Here is a 27,144-nt window from a genome sequence, read left to right as displayed (position 1 = left end):
AAAAATTCAGAATAAACTATTTTTTTTTGTTGTTGTTTTTTTATAATACTATAAAAAAAAAACTCACTGGGGTTTTTTTTTTTTTTGATTTTTAAGATTCAATCTGACGTTCAGTCACACAAGTGTGCTGTATATTTTGTATGTGAGTATTAGCTGTAAGTGAATGTTGCTATACTGAACATTAGGGCTGAACAATTAATCAAAATTGCATTTTTTTTTCAAACTGCAGGAGGTAAAATATTTATTAAAGGCAAAACGTGTGTGAAAAAAATCATTTTAAATTAAGTATTGCCGTCCCCCTGGCCTGCATATCATATTCTACTGACTTAAGAAACCGTCTTCATTTGGTACTGATCCCCACAAAAATCTCACTCATTTAAATATGTTTTTCATTGAGAATGAGAATAATGACGCAAACATTATCATTCCGTCAAATATAGTAGCATTTAAATATGTTTTTCAAAATCGTTCAGCCCTACTGAACATGTGGACATTAATTTTCAGAATCATTGAGAGTACAAGTCAGTCAGCCAACTCTCATTTAATGGATTTTTATTTGAATACAGGTATGTACATAAGATAAGATAAATAAACTTTTATTGATCCTACAGTGGGGAAAATTCACCGCTACAGCAGCTCAAGAAGATATAGGGATATGAGAAAAACAATTAAAAAAAAACAAACATATGTATACACGTGCAGGAGTGCACATCAGAACAGACTCTCAACTGACAATAATTACTTACCCGTAATAAAAGACAGAGGCTGCAGGTAGATGTTTGGGGGAGAATTGGAAATATGTTGCAACGACTAACAGCACACTTGGGTTGTTCCTCTGAAAAATGATCGCATGACTTCACTGATAAGTCACCTGATTCCTTGTGGTTTGACATGAAAATCCAGCTAAATTTGTGCTTTGAGATTTTCCAACCTGTTCAAAGCCAACTATGTCGCTCTGTCCTGCCTTATGCTGAAATACGATTTGTGCCGTAGTCAACAGCTGTGTTAAAGGATATAGTATGTATACACCCTCCTCTCCTTTTATTTGCCAACCTGCTGCTATTCTAATTTACACCTCACATCCTCACTAACAACATCAAACCCTTTTATCCAATTCATTCATTCAAACAGTGTTCAAAATCCCCGCAGCAATCAACTCCATTCCATCAAAAGCAAAGCGTCATTGCATGTGTAAACAGATTAACCTTTCCGCTGCAATTGGCTGTCTCATGTCCTTAACAAAAGAAAATACAGAAAAGGCAATGAAGCCGTTCCAAAGGGGAGTCAGAATTAAGCGGCAATGACATCTTGCTCTATACATATCTCGCAGCATCTAATACAGTAAGTAGATACATTGGATGGGAGCTTAGGGAAAAACTAGAACACAATACAGGAAGTTGTGACTAAAGGAACTAGCAAGATAATGCATGATTCTTACAGTTATTAGTGATGTGCAAGCCAGTCACTCCCTACAGTGCTCTTGTAATGAGTAAAACATTGTTCATTTACTGGACAGTTTCCAGTTCTAGACATTGTAAGACTGTGGTTGCAATTCTGAGCTGCTGAGACCAACAGGCAAACACTGCGGTAATACATCCAGTGGTTAACCACAGAACCATAGAAAACTAGGATAATACACAGTGGCCAACAGCAGAGTCCTGTGGGTATCTGGGAAGCATCAAGGTGTGAATATATAAAACTTTACAACTGTGAAGCAGTGTGGGGTTTAAACAGCGAATTTAATGTAGGTCAGCTAACTTTTCTTGGCTCGGTAAAGACAACTCTCCTTCAAAGCCATCCGTATGCAGCATATAACTCATGGAGGGTCTGAAGTGTCACCTCTTGTTAAAAATCCCTGACCTTTGCTGAAGAGTGAAGCTCTTACAGCGTGGAGAGTCCACAGGTATGTAGGGGTTGGCTAGCAGTGGAAAAGATAATACTGTTGGGTAAGTGTTGCGTAGTAGTGTAGACTTGCAATGTTTGGGGGATTTTGGCTCTTCTGCTGATACAGCAATAATCCAGACCAACATGTCTACTGGCAGCACACAAACACACACATCACACACACAAACATGCACCTTCCTCGGCAGAGAATTGAGAAAACGACACATCCCACAGCTCATCAGATTAACTCAGCTCTCCTGCTCAAGTGTGTCACAAACATCTGCCACTGTTAAAGTCAATGTCACAATTACTTCTGGTCATAAACAAGACAACTGACAGGCCTGTCAATAGGGTGGTCTGCAGGGTGCTTCAGTCTGAATGGTAAATCACCAAAAGCAAACAGTAAAACATTAAGCATATGACCACCATCAATTTGGAGTCCTAAATCTGGTTGGATGGTATAAAGCAGTGGAAAAGGCTGAGATGGGCCAGACTCAGTGGCAGCCGGGAAAACAAGTTTCCTGATTCATTAAGCACTAATGGTTTGGCTGTGTCATATGGTTTGTTAGTATTTGCATGTTGTAGCTGTGGAGATGGCTGATTTGGTTCTGTGTTTACCCCCTTAGCAGTGTTCTTTGCTTATCGCTGGTCTGTCACATAAAATAATTTAGAAGTAACGGGTAGAATATCAATGTTAATCTTTTTACACATATCTGGAAGTTGTGTTCTGTATTTTTTGCAGTTCAGAGCTTCAATCTGCATCTTAATAGTCCTTACCCCTAAGCTCTGCCAGATATGTTGTTCCACAGATGTGTTCTACATTTTGATGAGAAGGCAACAGGACACAACAGTGCAGTTGTGATGCAGATGTTGTACTGTGATATCAAGCTGGAATGTTTTCTGCCCAATTAGCAGCAGCAGTGATACAGGGGTGCACAGTATATGAGAATACTCATACTCAATGTTTTTTTTATTTTGCACTGGTTTCCAATATTTAATTAAGCTTGTTCCAATGGGCTGGATGAGCTAATGAGCTTATGAACAAAGTACAAAACTTCTTCAGATGGATTTATGTTTCTGTGAGTGTCAGGGAAGTGTTCACTCCTCAAAAATGCAATTATGCAGGTGATGCAGATTCCACATTCACACCACAAGAAATGTGATTGGTCAGTTTGGAATTTGTGTTTCTTTTCCTTTAAAAATTGTTTATGGTGTAAACAACATGAGGGAATTGGAGGATGAGCCTCGTGATTACTGCCCTTTATCAGAGTAAATGAAATAGTTTAACTGCTTTTGGTAGTTGAGTAGTGACAAATGCTACCTTACTGAATCTGTTGCTTTGTATGAAGACACAATTATTTTGCGAATGTATTAAATGCACAAAATGGGCTGATGATGAACTACAGACTCATAAACAGGTTAAAGGTGCATAATCACCTGAAAATAGGGAACAGGCCCTCTTCCATGGAGCCCACTGTGTTGTTTCTACAGTAGCCCACAACTGACAAACAAAATACCGGCTCTAGAGAGGGCCTTCTACATTTTTTAAGGAGTTGCGTGGCTGCCTTAGGCTCTCCTACACACTTGGAAGGAGAGGGGGAGGGGTATTCAGTTTGTTGCAATCTGCAACCTCGCCATTAGATGCCACTAAATCCTACACACTGCACCTTTAAATCTAATGCTGCAATAAATAATAAATAATAAATCTTCCTACACCAGAGGCCACTATCACAGGGCATCAGGAACTTTCTGCCATGGGAGCATAAATCTACCATTATTCAACTATGCCTGCCAAAACTGTGACAGTAAGATGTTTAAATGATCTATTTCAGAGATCTGTTGACACATCATACAGCTTCCTTCAACCATTTCCCAAACATAACCCCCATTTCCACCTGTGTTGCACCTATGTGCATTTGATTTCCATGTTATGCTCCTACTATCATCTTGGGTTTTGTTCAATAGTGTTAACATATTGGTACACATTCACACATTAGTGTTAGCTCTGTTGTTGTTGCAGCAGGTTCTGTTATTGTGCATGAAACACAGTTATACACTGTACTATCAAGCACGGTTGAATACACACACTTATTTTACTTATTTAACAGGTTAACTTGAGGTTTACCAATAGACTGCTCTGTTTTTACAAGTAATTGTCGTGAACAAAGCTGAAAGATCTGCCAACAGCAGCATGAACCTAATCCTCCGGATCGATAGCATAATTTAGAGAAACATCATCGAGCAGATATTCTGACAGCAAAGGTCAAAGCTTTCATCAACAAATCTCACTGAGAGGAGGAGGGGAGAGGAGGGGACAGCGGAGCAGAGAACATCAGGGATGGGGAATGCAAGCGCCCCATCTTGCCTTTCATATGTAAAAGGGAGATTTGATAACCCACAGACACAAATGTGTTGCCAATCAGAAGGTAGAATTTAGCTTTTAGGCATATACCGTGGAGAGTTTTCTCTGCTTCTTCCCCTTAAAACATATAGTATATTTTAGTAGGTAATATGTTTGTGCTGAGAGCAAATTGTTAACTCAAGGAAAGCAATTTCCCTAAATTCAGAAAACATTATCAGTGGAATCATCTTAAACCTTACCATACTTACTCACCAGCTAAATGATATTTTCCAGTGGAAAGCATAAATATACTATTTTCCACATATACTGTAGCATGCTATAAATGCAGTTAAACACAATGTTTGATCTAGTTTATCTTGCCAGGATCTATGCAGAATATTGACTGTAGTGTAATTGTGCTTGTAGCATCAGGGGCTCAGTGTTGTACAAACTTCTATAGACGGAGAAATGCGGCTTAGATGTTGCTTTTATCCTGGTGATCAAAGTCTTTCCCTATACGCAACAAAACTTGTTGATCAAAGCACATCTGCTCTAAAATACCAACTTGTTACTGGTAGCAGTTCGTAGAATAATTTAATGTGATGCTTTATTGATCCCCCCCTCTGGGTAAATTCTCCTCCTATGAGAGCTCAGGGTCAGATGCAGAACAGCATGAACATGGCTGGTAGGCATACACCCACAGAGGCTCATACTATTTTAACGGTATATGTGAAATTAGCATCGGATTTTCTAATTACACAGTTAATGATTGGACATGTTTTACTGATGGAATCTGTCCATAAATTGTCATCACCACGGTGGGATAAAAACAACCTGATGCTAAAAAAAAAAGCTAATTCATGTAATAACACTTAATGAGAGTAAGACTGCTGAGTGGAAGTGAAAGAAATTAAGTGTTAAGTTGTGTGGTTTGTTTATTTGTAATAGACTAATAAAATGCATGTAATAGATCAATGCAACAAGATGCCAAAACAGGTGTTCATTTCTGAGAAAAATAATAAAATAGGAATACTATAGCTATGTAAAAAAAGAGATAAAAGAGACAAAAAACAACAACTAAAAATCGAGAGGATGAGTAATACATTATACATATATCAATGGTATAATCAATTGGTATTTTCCTAAATTGACTGCTTTGCCTTTTCACCACGGATGATACAAGAGTGATACTGTATGGGAATGCAATAACCTCCAGTATCTATTATCTACACCTGCTTTTAAATGCCTAAAGCCACCTGAAGGCGACAGGACACTAATGCATGTAGAGCAGACTGTAAATTAAGTCTCAATCATGCCACAGCCCCGCTGAGTACCTACAGTATACTGGCTCAGGCCCAACCGACATCACACTGTTGCAAGATAAACACACATGTATTCACCTGGTGACCAGGGTGCAACAGGTGTTCAAACTGCATTTTCAGTGTCAGTAGGTGTAATGAAAAGCTGCAATCAGAGAGTGTGCACATACAAATCACAACACTAGATGTTCTCTTACATTATTTTCTCTTCACGTAAAGTTTACTGAAGTAGCAGTGATCAATTTGATATTTTACCACACTATTGCTGTTACTAGTTACTATTAGTTACTAATACACTATATGTATTATGCTATTACTTGTCACTGCCCTTAATTATTTATCATCCCGCTACAGCCTCGATCAGACACCCCCTTTTTTTACCTCTCTACCAGTCTTACAATACACAGAGATCATTGTGCCCAGTTAGCTAACCCCTGCAGCTTGGTAACCTAGCAATAGTATCCAGTGTACAAAGGAGACTTGTTCAGTCAGTGACAGTTCACTGCTAATTGGGATGTTCTACAGTACTACAGGATATCTGTGAACGTCTGTGTAGACCTTTGACACAGAAATCCTCAGCATCTGGCAAAAAACAGCAAATTAATACGCAAGATAATACATTGGTGTCAACTGCAGTTTCTGTAATGGCCATTAGATGGTGCTTCCTTTAACAGAAAATATGGTGGCAAGGAGTAAACCCAAATTCAACCTTGCTGTGATCTCAGATGTTGCATCTGTGTTTTACTAAAGTATATTTAACAGCTGACTTTACTGGATCGCCATTGTTTCTTAAATATCAGTAGCTTTTAGAGGCAGACCATCAAACATACAGTTGGATTCGTATTGTTTTTCACACAGAGCAAACAATAGACAAAAAGAAAATACAGTGAGCCTGCATATACGGCCAATAAAATAATGCATCCTGACATTTATTTCTATCTGACCACAGGACCACATTGCAGCAGTAAAGTGCTGCCTGGCATGACAGCCAACCCTATAATTCTTCAGCAGCCACATCAACACATTCTTCCCCCATTGTAATAGAAAGGGTGTACGCTAATGAGATTGTGTTCATCCGCATTGCAGAACTGTGGTAGGTAAAGCATGGAAATCAGTAGATTGGTGAGCCAGAGCAGCCCAACTTGTTTTCTCCCAGCTGCAAATGAAGCTGTGCTGCTCTGGACTATCCATCTGGTCACCTGCAAGGACATTGTGTTGTGTGTCCAGCAAAGTGATGACATGGGCAATATTGCAGGGAACATGAGTTGCATGGCGATGCAATAGACTGTGGTGAATGAATGAAAGAGCTTAGCATATGGGGCATACTCTCCAACGCAATTACTCAATTCAAACCGCACTGTTTAGTTTTATCATCAAAAATTGGTGTCGTATTAAAACTAGGACTATGACCTCGCCATTGTATGCCTGCGCCAATCAGTCAAGTTGCAGTTTACATCCATGTCTGTTCAGACTCATATAATATATTTGTAGTGAAAACTTTGAAGGACTTTAAGAAATTAAGTGTATTTCCTTGCTCGTGTTCACATGCTTGGTCTATAAAAGCTGATTCTGATAGAACACAAAGTTGTGGTCATGACACTTAAAATGATTTGTGTGAAACTGTTATAATCTGTGTGTGAATTCTTGAGTTATGGCCAAAAACATGTTTGGTGAGCGACCTTGACCTTTGAAAACCAAAATTCTAATCAGTTCATCAAAATCCAACTGGTTTCCGAGTGAATGTTTGTGCCAGACGCGATGAAATTCCAGAGATAATGCAGATTGGGCCAGATGTGAGGACATAGTGACCTTGATCTTTGACCACCAAAATCTAATCAGTAAATTCTTCAAAGTGGATGTTTGTGCCAAATTTTAAGAAATTACCTCAAGGTGTTCCTGAGATGCTGCATTCACAAAAATGGGATGGACGGACAACACTAAAACAGCTGTTGCCAGCAAGGGAAAAAAAAGAATAAATAAATAAAATAACCATTACCTTTTAAATAAGTTAATAACTGACTAGCTGCTATCTAGAGTCTGTGCAGTCCAATCAGAGGTTTAAGAACAGGGATTAGTTGCATGTGTGGATCTTGGGGAAACTCGGAATGGGTACACATTTCTGGTAATTGCAATGTGGTGATGCATATTTGCAGTAGCTGGTTGTAGTAAGATACAATCAAAAGGTATAATGCATCAGTAATAGAGGTTTGTTTACAATGTAAACTCTTTTGGATAGCTTCACCAACAATTGTAGCCTTTCAGTTCAAGTTGTTACATTATGCATATCAAGGAGCAGCATTTCTACTGTACATGTTCTTCCATTTCTTTACAACATTTATTTGTTTAGGACTTCAGGGAAAACTGGGTAATTCTGCTCCTGGGATTGATGTAGCTCTTTCTGGCCCTTTCTGTCATCTTTCATGCAACAGACTAGCAACTGAAATATTTAACAGTCAGCAAATCACAGAGAGGCCTGCTGGGTGATTGCCAATGCAACATCAACCTATTCAATCTATATTTCATGGTCATGAATGAATGAATGACTGGCTTGTCTTTATATAGCACCTTACTGACGGGAGGGGGACTTGTTAATGACCAAATAAGTATCTAACTATAAAGGAAGGGATCTCTGTCTGCATGTACTGTATGTGTGTCTTTGCTGTATCTCGACAACCATCCATTCGATCTACTTCAAACCTAGCAGATGAAGTGCAATGTCAAGTGTAAAGTTGTTTAGGTAAGTGGTTCTCGAGAAATATATCAAAATACTTCTTCTGCCCATGAAGTAAACAAGCAGAAATCAAACAGTGCCACTCTGCCATTGCAACCCACATTTAGGGCTGTAAAGGCCATAAACTGTTTTTACAAGTTCTATCTCAGTTCAATCTCATCTGGCTTAACCACAAGTAACCAGAGGAATGAAGCAGCTATAGCTCACATAAACCCTCAGACTTTTTTGATAGTTTTATCCTTTATGGAATAAAATTGAATTTGACCATATAAACCTGAACCTACACAAAGACTGAACAGCCAGGTTTAGACTGTGATCCTGTACTTGATTATCAGATCTGGGAGTTGGCATGACAACATATGTAAGTCTTGCACTATCTTACCAGATTTACAGTAGAATGGGGAGCAAAGATTATACTTTTTATACAGGGTGTCAACATCAGCATTTGGTTCCTCAAAGGGCAGTCCTGACAATCCATAAAACTGTTGTCAGGTCCACATAGGAGCCTAAACTCTAATCCCTCTTAAAAGAGCTCCTGCAGGAATGAGCCCTGAATGTCTTGGAGGTGGATGGGGCTCATGCACACTGACGATGGTGCTGCTCTCCTTGCTCAACCATTAGTCACTTGCACAGAACCAGATGGGAAGAAATTTCAATTAACTTGAGACCTGAGGGAGTTGTGAGCAAATCCAGAACCAGTGACAGCCTTACATTACCATTCAAGCCACATCCAGAATCCACCTGGAGCATGGAGTTCTGACCCCAGCAAGACATTTTATCATCTCTGAGGACAACAATCGGTGAGCAAACATCACTAGGTCACAGGAGAGCTAACAGAAAAAGCTTTTCACCATTGGATGCAAGAAGGTCAGTTAAAAACCAGCCAAAATGTGGCCTGACCTGTGCCCAAACAAGTGATAAGCATCCTTGGATATCATGTCTACCCCTGAGGAGGCAAGGCACATGCCTGGTCCTCAGAGATCACAGGTGATGATTGTTCCTGAGGACAATTTTGTGCACTTTTCTGGAGAGGCTGAGAACTCTCACTCCCTCTTTTTTCCAGGTAGGGCATGACTGCTGTGTTGTCTGACCTCAATGTGACATGTCAGTTGTGCCACTGAGGTACACAATGGACAACCCTGTGAACTGCTGTAAATTACAAAACCTCTGAATGCAAGGGAAAAGCTGCCCTGTTTCTCCCCTCACCAGGACCAATAGGGACAGTTTGAGTGTGATCCTCTGTAGCTTGAAGTGCACTTAAAGCAACTAAGTGTTGTAAGATATACTGGTATTCTTTATTACATTAGTTGGGCTCATGTTAGCCATAGACAGTATTATTCTATATATTATTTTCTTGCATATTATGACCAATTCTGCTGCTGCGCTTGCATTCTTAACATATGCCCCATATCCCAGTTGCATTTTAGGAGCTCTTGTCATGTCATCTTTCCTGGAAAACCAAAGTTCAGTTTGTTTTCTCATCGGAGTGTGCGAGGACACCATGACACTAAGTGCAAGAGTACACGAAACCATGTGATTTATTAGTGTATTGGCAACTACTATTAAACCCATATACAGTATTATAGAATTAACATCTATCTACACTATCTATCAATCCAAGAAACAACATTGCTGCACCTAACAACACAATGACACTATTACTACTTCATCACTATTTTACCCTTTTACCAGCATGGTACCACTTTATGAGTTTTATCACCAACATATTACTATCCTTCTTGTATCTGGTCACCACATCATAATAATCCAACTACATCAAGATATTCATGTTACCAACAGACATTACCACAACATGTTATAACCAAGCAAAGACATTATTTCATTTTATTACTTAACAAACTGCCTTGCATTATATTTCACTTAACATTAATGATAAATAATACAAAATTGAATTATTAAGACTTAATACATTTTTGAGGGACCCATATTCCTAAGTTTATAATGTTGCAAGTTTAAACAGTATGAATTTAGGGACATGGTCAAATGACATAAGAATACATTTATTTCACTCTAAAAAGCTTCAAAATTATGTGACCTAATGCATGGATCAAAGCAGTAAAAACTTACTTTGGAAGTAGTAAGTACTTTTGGAAGTTAATGAAGGAAAACAGTAAAATTAATTGTAAGACTATATTAATTAGAGTAAGCATGCAGTGTAAAGTAACTTGCTTCCGCTCTATTAACTACCGGTATTTAGAACATTCTGTTCTCATCTGTTCACTATATGTTTTATAATTTAACCACTGTGATTATTCTGATACTTTATTTTTTGTATTTTATAACTATGACAGTCTTGAAATCTTTAAAAATCCTTTTGTGTACCCGCAGATGAGTGATGTCCTATTAGGTGGGGGTTCATTAGCATTGTTGCTTGGTGTCTATGGATGCTTACAGCTATTTGAACTTATTAGTGATGACTGACAGTTTCTTGCTGTGTCTCCATGGACAAACCTGTTAATTTGAGTTTTCTTGTCTCGTCCCTTTAGAAAAAAAGTAGCTGTCAGTAATTTTGTATTGGCATTACCTTGTACTGTAACAGGTAGTACTGCTAGTAAATTGTCTTGTGGAATTGGTTAATTTTAGAAATACTTTACTATACTTTAAAATGTATTTTCATGTCTTTCTTCTGATACATTAAATTGGTTGTGATAAAGTTAAATCTTCAAAAAATGTATTATTTTGCGGTATTGCTATTTTTAATTAGCATTTTTGGCACTCACTTGTGCAAAGTACAATTAATTATTTTTCCTTTCTTCCAGGAGGTAATAATGAATTTAATAACCTGCATTTGATCTGGATTAATGCTAGCTAAACTACTAATTTGTTCAATGTCATTAGTCAGCATAGCCAAAATAAGTGTGAATGGCTTTTAACAAAGAAATGACATAGCTCCATTTTTCTATATCCTAACAGACCACATAGAAAGTAATAAGTGTCTTCATATCATTCGACAGACAACAAATAAATCAAATTAGAAGAGTATAACCTTCAATTTTGGGGCTGGTCATTTTAATTAAACTGCAGTAATATTACATTCTACACAAAAGAATGAATCAACAAAAATGTTGAAATATTAAGAAGCAGTTGTCCTTACCAACTCTCCCAAAAGATCAATAAATAGTATTGCTGGCTTTTGCTTTGCGACAAAGGGCTCTGGGATGACACCATGAGCCAATTCCCAAACCATAAATCATTCATCAGCAGCAGGTACAGAGTCTAGAAGCAGCCAGAGTGGAAGGCTGAGCCCTGACCTTTCCCTGCTGGGTAGAGATATGGCAGACACTGTTGTCAGAAACATCAGCTTGTTTCAATGCCATCTCTAATGTTCCAGTCAAAGCCAAATCTAACATTGTAATAATTAATATAATATAATAACAACTCCTAATTTCTCAATATGTGTCTATATCTTTCTCTCCTTCTCTAGAACATGACTTGAAGATGAGCTGCCCTCAGGCTGAGATAGAAGAAAAGGACTGTCCTCCACCAGAGGAATTAGAGTGTAAAATCTGTTACCAGCGCTACAATTTGCACAACCGCAAGCCTAAGATCCTGGACTGCCTGCACCGGGTCTGTGCCCGGTGCCTCATAAAGATCCTGGACATTGCTGATGGTGCAGGCAGCATCTCCTGCCCCTTTTGTCGACACCAAACCGAGATCACAGAGTATGAGGTGTCAGCCCTGCCTGATGATGCTAACATCATGTCCCATTTGGCAATGCGGGACAAATCCTGGAGCTCAGACCACAACAGGGAGGTGGTCCTGACTCCAAAGAGCTTGTCCTCCTCCAGCCTGTCTCACGACTCGTCCAACTGCCTGGTCATCACCATTATGGAAGTGCAGAGGGACTCGCAGCACTCCCCGAGCCGCAATGGCAGCTCTGACATTTACGCTGAGCAGAGCCTGGACTCAGTGTCGCTGGGCTCCAATGGGCCGGCTGATCAGGACGCCCTGTCCAAGCTGTGTAATCATGTCCCACGTATCCTGGTCTGGCTGCTGGGTTTCTTATATTTTGGCTCACTGCCTTTAGGAATCTACTTGTTGGTGATCCAGAGAGTGACTCTTGGCATTGTATGTGTTAGTTTGGTGCCATCAAGCCTGACAGTTTGCCTGGTTTATGGATTCTGCCAGTGTCTGTGCCAGGGCATGTGTGACTGCTCCACTAGGGTCTAGTAGGATGCTACCCATGAACTGGTGGTCCTGGGATAGGATAAAGTTAGCTCCAGTAAACATGTATTTTGTGTGTTATGCGTATACTGTAGGGGGCCAAAAGTAAGATAATGTCCTCTCCTAAACATGTTTTATAACACTTCCTGTCAATTATCCTCATGCAAATAATGGGTAAATGAGAAGACATAAGAAGGCCACCTTTAGTGCTGGTGTTTGCTTCTATAAGACTGATACCTGTTGACAGTTTGGTGGTGGAGGAGCAGGAACAGAGCCACTGACAACTCTGTAATGGGAGCAGCATCTATACCTACACTATTGTGATGTATTTTTGTGACTTTTTTTGCTCTGTGTCTTGTGTACCACCTACGCTGACGTAAAAATTGAGAGCAGACCTTACACAATGGTGGCACTGGTGGAGACCTGGGCCCTCACATATCAACATTGTGTGCCACAAAAATCTTGCAATCATTTTGAAGTGAGCGGTTACTTTGGGATGTCTGTATAAATGGGTTTATATGATGGACCACAGGAGCAAACTGAAAAGAAAAAGTAGTATCTTGATAGTCTACACATCAGCAATCTATTTATTTATTTTCTCAGGATTTTATTATATTAATGAACAAATGGATGCATACTTAGGTCAACAACAAAAACAGTGGGAAATAAATGTTGAAGGCGATTAAGGCCACCAGTTAAGAGCAAATATTTGAAAATTAAATAGTTTCTTATTATTTAAAGAATGTTATTAATGTTTTATGAGCAGCATTAATGATAACACTGTATGTTAGCAAATTCTATTTCTCCGTCTTGTTTAAGTTACAGGTAACACAACATGGAATAGATCTTGATTTGGACTTGCCATCAGGCCCCTCAAGTATCATAACTAATTGTATTTTGAATGAAGGAAAAGCATTGATGCACTGACATCTATGGGTTGTCTGTTAAAACATCTTTATATCCAGTTTGAAACACTCCATGTAAAACAGAAAAGGGAATACTTCTCCTCCATAGGTGTGTGGTTGACAGGTCCTGAATTAGTTGAGAGAATAGCGATTTACCAGCCTCTGTGTATAATTGAACGATGAAAGGAATTTTTAAAATACTGTTCAATTTGCTAGATTTTTCACTATAAGAATTATGAATATTTCAAGTGAGGAAATGCGACTAAATAAGAATTACCAATTGAACTGTGAATTGGCTGTAATACCTCATGTGTTATCAGTTATGTTATTACAGCTGTAGCTTGAGGTGGAGGTGTGACAAGATTGTTAATATCGCTCAATTGATGTGTTCCTCTCCCCTCTCTCTGCCTCAAATGCACACATACACCATTCAGGTTGTTGTGTTTAATCGATTTGGTGCATGTGACACATAAGCCAGACTCATATCTCAGGTTTTTTGATAGTCTTTTAACATTTAGCAGCAATTAGAAACACTCAGTTTCATGTTGATTTGAACGTCATAGCAAAACTGCTCTGTAGTATTTTTGGTTCAGGTTATAAAAAGCTCATAGCATGGTGCACATACTGTACTGCCATACCTCAGCCAGCCTTGTGGGTTTGTTGTTGTGTGGTACCTCAAGGTTATGTGCATTATTTTGTGGCCTCTTGATATTATCTCCATGTGACAAAAACACCCCTACCATCCAAACAGGTACGATTTACACAATAAACTGTTATTTTTTGACAATTATTTGATTTTTTTTTAAATGTAATTTCAAGTGCTTTGCACAGTATTTATAATGTATTAAGATGAGAAATGCATTAAAACTGTGTTTCTTCTGTATCATTAAGCTTCATGACAAATGAAAGTTTATCTTCAGAGACACTATGGATCACTGCAGTCATTCCCGGCTGGATTTTGATGATAAATTCAGCATGGTGGTCTAGAGTCTAGACACTGTTGGATTTATCAATGTATATTACTTACAGGTGTGCTTTGCAGATGCATATGTGAATAATGACCAATTTTCACACACTCACAGGCATTCTACGTTTTACTCAGTCAATTTACAACTTTTTCTACACAATGTTGATACCTGAGGGCCCTGGAGTGATAACTTTTAGATATATTCAGTGATAAACTTCAGGTAATGATATTTTTCATTAAAATGGAAATGCAGCATTTGGAGAAAAAAAATCATTTTGTGCTAAGCCTTGTCTGTATATTGTAAGTCCAGTTAATTCGCTGATGTTGGGGTTCTATATTTTCTTTTCTTATCTTTCCTTTGTCAACTTCTTTCTGCGTCTCTGTGCCCACTCTACCATGTTTTCTTGTGTTTCTGTGTATGATCTAATATCAGCAGCTCTCCGCTTAGTGCCACTACTTATTACAAAAGCTACTAGACAATGAAATAAATGGATACTTATTTTCTATATGTTGCTTGTGTCATTGTTTGTATTGCTCTGTCTGCTGGGCTGCATTCAATTTTAAATATCAGCAACTTACAGCATCAGCATCACAGGTTAATCAGACATTTGTCTTATCAGGGAGACTTTATAAAAAGAGATTATCAAAAGGTGAGAGTTATTTGTACTTAGAAAACCCTGTTTCTACAGGTCAACATCTCATCCTTTTGAAGCACCATGATGGTCAGAGACACACAGTAATACTTGTACAGCAATAAAATGTGGAGACTGGTTTATGCAGCACAACCAGCTGGAGACAAGCTAAATAAGAAGTGACAGAAAAAAGAAACAAAGAAATGAGAGATGGCAGACAACAGCAGCAGGTCAGACAGTGGAAAGAGATTTTATTTTCTGCCTGAGCTGGCAAAGCTGTTGGACAGAGTGCTTGTCAGCAGAGCATTTGTCCTGCTAGTTGCACTGTCTGACATCTACAAGACCCTGCCTTTCATCTTTGTTAGCCGAGTGGCAGGTTGCATTAAAGAAAATCTCCTCCCCTCTTTTCAAAGGGGAGGAGAGTATCATATCGGTCCAAATAAAAGACGACCCTGAACAAAAGAGAGCACGGTCACAGACCTTACTGTTGACAGCTGATAGGGACAGTTTCTTTCTTGGAGAGTGGTACTAGTCAGCCACTTAAGTGTGTTTTGCAAAAACAAGAATTTGCTTTCATTGTTTTGTTTTTATGTCTTCAAAATGGAGAATATTCCATTAATTTGCTCTGATAATCAGCATTTCTTAAGTTTTAATATGGGATTACACTTTATTGACTAACTCTAGCTGACACAATTAGCTAAAGTGACACTGGGGTCAGAGGTCAGAACACTCAGAAAAAGAAGAACCTAGAAGAGTGCAGGTCTCCAGCATGTGTGTACAGTCAAGGTGGTGGCAAAGAGAACAAAATTGGGGATTTATTCATCTTATTTCATGGGTAATTTTAGTAGATCATAACATAACATGTATGGAAGTAATGAGCAGATGCTCCAATTCTATGAATGTCAGTTTTTTAGCCTTGTGGATTGCCATAAATGCCTTTTTCAATTTCATAACATCATACAATGGCAAGGACTGATGAAAAGACAGAAAGCTTGTAAAGAGTGGTGTTATAAAATAGGTTTTTTTTTAAATAGTGAATTGCCGCAACCACGAGAGGTCCTTGAGCATACAGTTAGAAATGTATTTACGCCTGGAGGAGAAAAGAAATATTTATGTAATCTTCCACCCAAGTGAAGGTTCCCACAAGATTAACGCAAACCAAGAATAGAGGAAATAACAACTGCAAGTCTTCTCAAACTGATGTCAAGCAGCATGGGTCATGCAAACAAGTGACCTAGCTATATTTATACATGCACACACTAAAATATTTAACATTTTCAGGTGTTTCAAGAAGATGGCGGCATGAATTTTAATTACACATGAATAATGTAGTTACAATCTGCCTTCTCTTTATAGCACACACTTCCAATCCATTCAGTTCATACAGTGGTGACACACATTAAACAATCACATGAGAACTAGAGTCAGGTATAGAGTGTTCAGTTTGTGGCTAAAAAAAAAAACAAGCAACTGCAGAAATGTGGTAGCAATTTAGTTTTGTATCAAAGGTGTAAGACGGAGATGGAAAAACTTTAAATTTAAATTCCCATCTCAGAATCAATTACCTGCTAACTGCTGTGAGGATAAGTGTCTCATCGAGTTCAGAGCCCCCCGCTATCTACACTAAAATGTAAAGTGACTTTGCTGTGGAAAAATCCGGCTGAGACAGGCAAAAAGGTTCGGTGACAAACATATTGCGATTTAATTTTGATGTCTTTCAGGGAAACATTAAGCTAAAATGGGACATTTGTGAAAAGGCTCAGTGTAGTGCAGGCACCATCTTGTGGATTCTAATTATCTTTTCAACACAGAGTTGAGAACTGGTTTGCCAGGTAATCAAACTGGGATGAGGTTGGGAAAGACTCTGCATTTGGTACATTAGAGTCATTTGTAAAAGTGCATTTTTTGGGGTAAAGGCTAAACATGGGGTTTACTAGAGGAATGTTAAGCCTTGGTTATATATATATATTTATTTATTTATTTATTTATTTATAAGCCACTGTGTTGGAAAAAAAGTTTCCTTTTACTGTTCACTACTGCTGACATTTTTGTACATTTTTGTACTGAAAAATATTCATATCTTGGGTATTTTCCCATTCTGAAATATGACAGGTTGATACCACACTCCCCTCCCACATGAAGCAGATACTGAATATTACTTTTAAAATGTATATTAGTTCAATGTTTTGACTCAAGTAGTAATTTTTACACCAATGAGACTTGGATAAGGATCAAGTTTGTCAGTAAATCTGCCTGTTTCCTTTTATATTTGTTCCATCCATTTACTGTACATTCATTTCATTCTCTTGTCTACTATGTCGTTTTTCTGTGTTGTGAACTGAAAAGTAAAAAGCTAGTAACTTGTGATGATATATTATTTTGTTTATGATTTACTAATGAATACATTCACACCAGAAGGTGTTTGTTTTTCATTTTGTCTCTTGTGGAGGTGGAAAGACATCTGAGGATTAGTTGAGGTGACAGACTGCTAGAGAAAGCTGACAAAAATAATAAAAGAATCAAAATGTCGGCAAAAAGAGCTTTCCAGCTGCAACCTCTGAACGACTTACAGTACCAGTCAAAAGTTGGACACGCTTTTTCATTCAAGTGAATCGAAAAGTGTGTCCAACCTTTTGACTGGTACAGTGTATGTAAACTGTCACTGCATATATGTAGGCTCAACAAGAGATTTGTCAAGATAAATTCAGAAGAAGAGATAATAAATATGATTATTAAGGCTGAATTATAGCTCTGTGTTGTTGCGCTACATGTGCGAACCACACAGTGTGTGGGCAGCTCGCTGTATCCCGTAAGGTGTGTATGCCGAGCCTGAACACTCAAAAATGTCCCTGGAAACGGCAACAATTGTGACTGGCCAATTTGGGTTCATCTGTGTTTCTTTAACATGTTTCTAGGGTGGTGTTAGTCAGCATGGGGCAGATTGAAAACAGTATGTCCTATGGTGCAGAGAATGAAAGAGTACAAACATTATTACAGTGTGTAGAGCTCAAATGATTAGTTTATCGATTGATTCAGTAGAATAAATAGTTAAGAGATAGATAATCAATTACTCTTTTAAATGATTAATAAGTAGTTAGAATGTTAAAATGTGAGGGTTTGCTGTCATTCTTTGTTTAAATGATTGTGAATTGAATATCCTCCGCTTGGTTGGACAAAACAGGTAATATGAAGATGTCATCTAATGACCATTTTCCACATTTTTTCACATTTTAAAGACATACATAAATCAGCTCTGGTTATGGCTAACCACAGGCTTTATTTGTTTAGGTTATGTTAAAACAATCCTGACATCATATACAGCTCCAGTATGACTGCAGCACATTGACCAAGAAGCATTATCTATGTCTGGAGTGGTTATCAGTGAATGAGGGAGTAGACTGATGAAGTACGATGGGGGGAGGGTGGCTTTCTAAACATCTAGTGCTGCTCTTTCAATGGTCTGTCTCTGATCACCACCAATGGTATGCACACACACACACACACATCTTTCTCTGGGCCGTTGCTATAGAGACACTAATAAAATTGTCAGAACCATTGAGATGTTTTTACTTGCTGTAGCTTGAATGACACGAGGTGCTGACAGCTGAAACACAGAGAGCATATCCCCAGTGCAAGCCCTTAATGTGGCCTGACTAATGCAATGTTCCCCTTCAGAATACCAGACAAACAAACACAAAACAAACAAACAAAGAAAGGCAGGACAACTGTCAATCATAGAGCTAAGTGTCAAACTTTAAGATGGCAGTATAGATGTAGATGTATGAATATTGCCATGGTGATTCACTAAAACAGAATCCATGCAGATGTATGGACACACCCATGCATATCAAACAAAAAGGATGTCTACAATGTGGTATTGAATCTTTAACGTACTACTTACCTTTTATTAGTGTTGCTTTCATTTATATCAGAGGACAAAACCATGACTTAAAAAGGTAAGAGTATAATCCAATACACTTTTTGTCAAATTCAGCGGTTATCTCCTCATGGTCTGCTAGCTGCCTGTTTCAGTCTTCATATTGTGACCACAATGTTTTTAAAAAGACTTTGAACCAGTGACACTGTGATTTAAAGCCTCAGGACATTTTGGTTTGTAATAGTAAAAATGTACATATGATGCCAAAGTTGAGCGTCTCATTAAGCATCCAAAAAAATCGGAGTGAAAATAAAGGTTCATAAGAGAAAAACAAGTATTAAAAAACAGCTCATTTTGCTTGCAAAGACTGTTTAGGCGTAGCAGATCATGTTTTGATTGATGCCCGCACCGCCCTCTGGGGCAATACTGAGTAATAAGCAGCAGCAATGGATGTAATCAACGTCTGACTCTCTGTTATAGCCTGTCCATAGTCACATATGACTAATAGCTAGCAGTGCCAGTGTCAGAAGGCTCCTCCATGATCAGTGGACCACAGAGAAATAAATCAGTACACACAGCACTGATGGTGTCATTAGAGATCCTGGTGCTTGTGTTTCTTTTACATTTAATATGCTGGTTCTGTTTGTTGTTGATTCCACACTCTGAGAAAATAAAGTCCTGAGAGACATAATGAGCTGAGTTTGAGAGATCGGTAATCAGAGAGAAGCAAGGGTTTATCAATTTATGCTTTCTGAGTGGTGGAGACTGATAGAAGATGGTTTAAGAGGTGCAGTTGAGTGGGGTGATCAATAAGATGTCGACTGGAGGGCTATCTTGGGCAAAATTTACTTTAGGTAAAATGATGTGCTTGAGTTTGATCGATTGAGGCACCAGCTGTGGTTGTAGCCTCACAATCAGGCTTCGTTTTAAGGGTTAATATTAAGATTTTCTTCCTATTTTTTTGCTTTAACAGGATCTCGCTTCAACTCCACAATTCTCTCTGCAGGTAACTAAAACACAAACTGAAGCCATTGTACGACAGCAGCTTCTACAGCATTCTCATGTGACAAAAAGGGTTTAACAAGGGGGATTGATTGTGGTATGAAAGTGATGTTCGACTCACTTTGACCTCCTCCTGTAGTTTTCCGAATCGGATTGTGCCATTCAGAATCTTGCTCATGAATCCCTGCTTTTCTTGCTGAATGACCGAAGCCTGTGAAGGTAAAGAGGGAAGATGAGGGGTTACTGAACTAGGAGAGGAACACAGAGGGGGAGGCAGAAAACACGATTGGATGAAGGGAGTGAGGGATTACGGGAGAGATTGACAGAGGAAAAGAAGGAAAGTCTGTTGAAACTGTTGCAGGAGTACTCTGTGGATATATGGGTGAAGCAAAAACAGACTATATTTAATTTAGTATTGTGTAACCATTTCAATTCCTAAAACTGTGTGCAGGGACATTTCTAAAACTGTTCTAAAACTGTAAATACAAAAGTGATTTCGTATCTACTCAGCATTTTGTTAAATAAAGCAGTGGTGGCAACACAAAAGCTCCACGTTCTTAAAAATAAGAGAAATTCCAAAATCAGGCAAACAATGACTAAAATAAATTGCAACCGTTGACCAAGTACAATATTTACCTCATTATGCCTAACATGGAGCATTGTTACCTCAGTGTTTCACCTGACATGAGGATGAGTAGATTAGGAGTTAATATTCATTTGGGTACAGTAATACAACATTTTTGCTTGACATATTACCCTGCACATTACACCATACATCTTTTTCCTATCTGTTATTCAAGTGAAAAAAAAAGCAGGAAAATAAAGGTATGAGTAAAACTGGAGCTGGTCCTCTTTGTGAGCTTAAGAAGATGAGGACATAACATGGACTGAACACGGGCTGCGTCATGGATGTATTCTGAATCTAGAGACGTAAAACCAGTGGGTGCTCCGTCTTCGAAGAAAGGTTTGATCTGAGGCGTATCCTGTGTGTCTAATAGCCATGGTGCAAAACACTCTTTTTTATTGCATATGATATAACAAGGATTGTGCACAGACAATACCAGTATGGTTGACTGTGCTTTTATGCTAGATTTACTCATTTCTGTACCCACTATTATATGTCTCTAAAAATTAAGTACATATCCGCTCCTCTATATGAAAATAAGCTGTAATTGTTTAATTGTACAAAACATAAATTATTATTATTTGATTTAGAGGTGGTAGTAGTAGTGGCATTTTTAAATTTCAGCATTTCTATACTTTAATTTTTCTCTGCTTGCTGACATTGGACAAATCCAACCAATCAACTATCTTTCTGAGATTGTTCATGTCACTAATTGTATAATTAGCAGGACTCTTCAAGGCAACTTGATATTCAATGCAAAATGCAGTCAAGAGAAACGGCAGACCTGCATCTAAATCTAAAGAAGCTTTTATTCATGTGCTTAAAAAGGTCACAGTCTGACATTGAATGCAACTGCAATTAAAATTCACTTGATCAGCCAGTCTTCTTAAAATCTACCCATATATGAATATATATATATATATATATATATATATATATATATATATATATATATGCAAGTGAAGTAGAGCTCAGTATGGATTCAGTTTAGGGGTAGATGGGATTCTCAACAAGATGACTAACTCTGTAAAGAAATGACACTGATGATTCCTAAACATTTACCACTGGCTCCTGGCTATATCCAGCTCTACCTCAAATGCCTATGACTCATAAAATTATAATATAGTCTGATCTTTAATACACTAAATTATATTTAATAATGCAAGAGGAGTTATCAAATTAATGTTATCCATCCATAAATCATTCCCCTACCCACTTATCCTAGATGGAGGGGTGGAATGACTGAAGTCTCACCAACACACAAAATTGACACATCCATTAAAACCAGCAGAGAGAGAGAGAGAGAGAGAGAGAGAGAGAGAGAGAGAGAGAGCTAGTGAGAGAGATGGAGCGAGGAGTGAGTGGGGACAGAACAGCAGGTCTAAAGGAAGCTCAGAGGCCAGCAGGTGGATGGTGGAGATGATAATGATACGCCTCACCGCAATACTAAGAAAAATGCACAAAGCATACTGCAGCCATATGCACACTGTAAGTCTTATCAATGTGGTGCACTTGCTGACCTGTGATCATTTTGCAGTTTTGGGAACATCTGGTTCAAATTTATGTTAAATTAATAAAAAGCCACAATTCACCATCTCCTATGTTTTGTTATAAAATAGTCAGATATTGTGTGACTTTGTCATTATTGGTCACTATTTCTATAAGTTTGTAATTATCTATTTTTTAATTAGTTATTATTTTTCCTCAATTCACTCCGAGATGACTGTAGACTATACAAATAAAGATGAACTGATTTTTACTCTTGGCACCATAGCCTCCCTTGTTTATATACCTTTACTATTTATGCTCCTCAAAAAAAACACAACCCTTTCAAAATACAGGAACCTTAGTAAATTCACTGGATTATTTATTTAGTCACACTTATCATGCATTACAGTTATTTGAGCAAGCCGCCTCTCACTGCAAACACAAAGATGACAGGAAAACGGCACTCACATGGTTCTGCACCGGTTTGATAAATGACACACTCTGGGCACAGAAACAGGGAGCAAAAAGCTTCGTAAATTTGGCCCTCAGAGGTTTGTGCCTCTCTGAATCAACTGACAGTGCTGCCATCAGCCACATGCTGCACAGCTGCGCCATATTATTCACCAGCTCATCATCAGCCTTGTTGCTGGAGCATTTGAGTCCTACCTGTCTGCACACCGGTTACAAGCCTAACAAATGGAAAAGTGATCTGCTTTTGAACCCTGCCTGCTGGAGTTTTGTTGCCTGCATTTGAGTTCAATTATCTGTTGTCAAATACCTTATCTGGCACTCGTACCAACACTGTTTGACCATTAATTAACACAGTTAGTGTTGCTCAGTGTGCATTCATTCTCAAAATTTTTACTCTTTGTAACTAGACTCATCTCTCTATAAGTAATGTCAGTAGAACCATTTATACTACTTTATATCTGCATTGTCAAAAGTACAATGTATAATAGTTTATTTCCCTGCAGTGAGAGAAATGTCAGGAGTATAACATGTATGTGGAACTAAATACTTGGTTTCATTAGGGTGTTAGTAATAGCATGTAAAACATGTGCACCATGTATAATATAAAATCTTTAGTTTGTACCGTGTGCAATAGTTGGTCTCTCTCCTGGGAAATGTGCTCCGCTACAGAAATGACAGCTCCCAGGTAGTGCCGAGCCTTTTCCTCTTTCAGCACAGACTCTTCCCTCTGCTGCTTCAATACACTTATCCTCCTCTTAGCCTTCCTGAATGATGGGATGACAGGAGCAAAGGAGAGAATGGGTAGGAGAGAATTGAAGAGAGCGATCAAGAAAAGAGATGGAGAAAAGGGGAAAACAATGAGACAGAAATGGAAACAGCAGCACAGTTAGATTGGAGAGGGGGGGGTATGAAAAATGTGACAGAGAAATATGTAGACCTGTTTTTTTAACATCTTTCTAAATGTTTGGATTTAGCCTACTACTTAATTTTAAGACCTGGCGACTTGGTTTTGAATTTCGTGTCCAATATTTTCAAAAATACTGCAGGAGCATTAATCCATGTAAACATATTTTTTTAATACACAAGTGTGTTGTTTGATTGTCTAAGAACTATTGTCTAAGGGGGTCTTTAATGTGGACAAAATACTGGGCCCAACACTTCTTTAAGAAGGCGTAATGGATTTGTATCCAAGTGGCATATCATCGGCTTTATGTGGGATAATTTTAGAAAAAGAAAGAAGATCCTGTCGCTCAAACCTGTTGGCTTGTCTGACGAGCTCAAGCTCAGCCTCCATTCTCTTCATGTCACTGGTCAGGTTGGCTTTGTCCAGAGCCAGACTCCTATTCTCCTCCTGCAGGCTGGACACTCTGGGAAGAAGCTTGTCCATCTCACTCTTATTTTTGATCTCCTGCTGCTCCAGTAGCCTGAGAACCAAGAGCAGATTGTACAGCATGTTATTACACAATATATGCTGCTTATCTATTCACTATATAATGTATAAATGTCTTGGTCTCTCTTTTGAGACTTTAAGTATGTACTTTGTGTGTGTGTGTGTGTGTGTGTATATACACAGTTAATCATCTCCCTCCTGTAATATTCTTCATGGTTATATTAAATACCATGAAAACAGGCCAACTTCACAGTAAGCAGTATAACTAATACTTCTGTAGCTTCAGGACCACTTTAAACAGAACAACCTAGCTAAAAAAATTCAGTCAGGTTTTTGTTCAGCACACAGCATTGAAGGAGCTCATCTCAGGGTTGTCAATCCTGATTCTGACCAGATCACTCCTTGACACTATGGATCGTACTATCCTCTTAGGGTGCTTCCACACTACCACTGGACTGTCAGACTCTGCACTTAAGAGGTTTCAGTCCCACCTTTCCAGTAGGACTGAGTATGTCTCACTGGGAGGACACAGGTCTAAGATCGCTCCCTGTCATTTGTGGTGTTCCTCGAGGACTGACTCTTGGCACCCCCTGTTTACCATATATGCTGATGATACCCAGCTGTATATCAAAACAGCCCCAAGCCCCTCTACAGCTATGTCACGTCTCAGTCTCTGTCTTCAAGAGATAAAGGCCTGAATGAGCACACATTTCCTTCAGTTAAACAGCAGCAAAACTGAAGCTAACCCCACAGCTAATCTCACCTTTGATGGGCAGGACATCCCCCTTAGCTCCTCAGTCACTAATCTTGGTGTTAGATTTGATCATCAGCTAACTTTTGAGAAATGTATGACATCGATGCAAAACCTCTTTCTACCATCTCAAAAACCATCTCTAAACTCCAGCCTTCTCTAACCCTGTCAGACACAGAGATAAACTTGCCCACGCTTTTATCTCCTCAAGACTGTACTACTGCAGTGCGCTCTTCACAGGGATCCCCGGCAGGAGCATCCAGAAGCTCCGGTACATTCAGTACAACGCTGCCAGGATCCTGATGAGAGTGCAAAAACACAAACACGTAACATTCTGCTTTCACTTCACTGGCTTCCTGCCTCCCTCAGGATTGACTACAAAGTCCTGCTACTCACATACTAAATCATCAATGGACATGTGCCTCTCTACCTACAGGAACTGATGATACAACAAACCTCCACCTGCTCCCTCAGATCTGCCAGCAGCTTGCTCCTCCAGGCCCCCACTACTAAGCTCTGAACCATGGAGGATTGAACCCTCTGCTCTTCTGTACCATGCTTGTGGAGCAGCTTTTCTAATCATCACAGCACCACCAAAACAGACACTTTAAAAAAAGGTCTAAAAACCATTCAGGAGGGCTTTTTCATCTCAACTTTTACTACTATTGTCTTTATGTTGTGTGCTCTATGTTATTAATACTGTAATACTTTGAGTTCCATGTTGAATGAAAAGTGCAGCACAAATTAAATTATTATTTTGATTAACTTGTGGAAACCAAAGTTTTCTGTTAAATCCCTATCACATTCTTTTCACGTAAGTCAAATAGTCCAAAAAGCTGTGATTCTGCTGTATCACATCAATTTATTTACTACATCCCCTTTCTATTGCAATTAAAAATGCAATTTTCAGGTGCTGCTCTTGTTTATTCTTCTTTTTGTCTTGCTCTACCCTGGCACCCTCTAGGATGAATCAGTAATAAATTGAACAGAATTATTGGCAAACCTGTTTGGAAAATAAAAGAGGAACATCCCTGGTATCTGGCGCTTTTGAATGAGAATATGGAGCCTAACATCCAGCAAGCGAGAATGTGTGCCTCTAATATAAACACTTTAATGTAGTGTTTTGAGGAGGGGCATTTTCCTCCCTGTCTCAGCAATTCTTTTCTAAAAACATCTCTTTTCAAAACAAGAAAATGTTTTAGTTCAGGGGCAGAACTGTTATTAATATTGATTAGTTCATCTTTTAAAAGAGATAGAGATGTTGAATTAAACAAAATGATGTAGTGTCACCGTCTGAGTTTCCCTGTAATGTTGCAGTGTTCGTCCCAGGTGACGGCATCCTTCAAGCGGGCCTGCAGCACTTGCACCTCCCTCATATTTTTATGCATCTCCCTCTTAGTCTCTTCAAGGTCCTCCTGCAAATGCTGCTTTTCTGCTTCTAGCAACATCAGTTGCTTGGACACTTTGGATACTGCAGAGAGCAGCAAATCCAAGTGTAAGGTGTAGAAAGAAAATAGATTAAGATAACAAAATGAAAGAATGTGAGCAATGAAGAAAAAGAGAAAACAATCTTAATTTTGGATCTCTTCTTAAAATCTAACCACAGCTGGCTCATCACTTATGCAGTACCTTCAGAGTGGTGTCTGCTATGATTGGCCTTGGCCTTAACATGCTGCGCCTCAAGCTGGTCAATCAGAAGCTGGTTCTCCTGCAAAACCAGGACGGCCTGCTGCTGCAGTTGATGACTGTGGAGAGAAAGAGAGAGATTATAGCTACAACTCTGACGACCATATCAGTTGGTGTGCTCCAGTGTTGTCTCTCTCAAGTCTTCTGTCTCTGACCTGAGAACCACCTGATTCAGCTGCACATTACTGTAACATGCACAGAGAACCACCTTTTTACACATTATGGTCAGTTATGGTTCTAGTAGAGCTAGATTATTTTGAAACCATCCAATGTCCTTTCTCCTTCCTAGGAAAGATCTCACAGAAGTTATACATTTCAAAAGATAAAGTAGGCTACTGATATATGCATATTCATAACTGCAGTAATTTGGTTTGTTATGAGACAATGAAACATAACTAATTATTTCTGTATGCTGTAGTGCACCAGAGTACAATCAATGAACTCGCAACAGAATGAGGACAAGCAGTCATATAGTTCAAAGCAAATGGCCTGACGCATTTCCAATTAAGCCTGACAAATCTGTAGCATTTAGATAGAGATGAAAGATGAGGAGGCACTTGGTTTATATTAAAATCATCACAGTGTTACCAGCAATTGCTGCTTTGTCTTGCCTCTTAGGAAAGTTAAGTAAGACAAGCATTATTTTCTACATGCACATGGATAAATGTATAGTAATCATCAATAACTGAGGTGATATGTCTGAGAAAGGAATTGGTTGCATATGTTTGTGACCAAATGTATGCTTTCACTTGTGGTGATATTTATTATTGTTTAATGTCACTGACGCAACATTACGAGCTAGTGAGATCATGAGAAACATTTTCTTCAGGGAGCAAACAAGAATATGTTTTACTACTTTTAATTTATTATTTCGGTAAAAGATCCAGAGA

General features: G+C 38.6%; 2 protein-coding genes across 2 annotated transcripts in view; one reads left to right on the top strand and one right to left on the bottom strand.

Moving 5' to 3' along the window:
- Window positions 1–27,144, bottom strand: part of cep89 (centrosomal protein 89) — a 52,327-nt gene that overhangs the window by 13,036 nt on the left and 12,147 nt on the right. Inside the window, 5 exon segments of the mRNA XM_053319537.1 lie at window positions 19,965–20,054; window positions 23,050–23,191; window positions 23,684–23,851; window positions 25,859–26,039; window positions 26,198–26,313. Coding sequence (XP_053175512.1) covers window positions 19,965–20,054; window positions 23,050–23,191; window positions 23,684–23,851; window positions 25,859–26,039; window positions 26,198–26,313 — 697 coding nt within the window.
- On the top strand, window positions 9,212–12,466 carry zgc:165481 (uncharacterized protein LOC100073327 homolog). Its single transcript, XM_053343312.1, has 2 exons — window positions 9,212–9,338; window positions 11,721–12,466. The coding sequence occupies exons 1-2, from the start codon at window positions 9,212–9,214 to the stop codon at window positions 12,464–12,466; spliced, it is 873 nt and encodes a 290-aa protein (XP_053199287.1).

The sequence above is a fragment of the Scomber japonicus genome, chromosome 1 (genome assembly GCF_027409825.1).
Source record: "Scomber japonicus isolate fScoJap1 chromosome 1, fScoJap1.pri, whole genome shotgun sequence".
Taxonomy (NCBI): domain Eukaryota; kingdom Metazoa; phylum Chordata; class Actinopteri; order Scombriformes; family Scombridae; genus Scomber; species Scomber japonicus.
This window is presented reverse-complemented; position numbering and strand designations above follow the sequence as displayed.

Excerpts from the sequence above, each read along its gene's own strand:
- zgc:165481 (XM_053343312.1), top strand. The coding sequence starts at position 9,212 with ATGTCTACCCCTGAGGAGGCAAGGCACATGCCTGGTCCTCAGAGATCA. Across the intron at positions 9,339-11,720 it reads TCACTCCCTCTTTTTTCCAG|AACATGACTTGAAGATGAGC; the intron begins GTAGGGCATGAC and ends CTCCTTCTCTAG.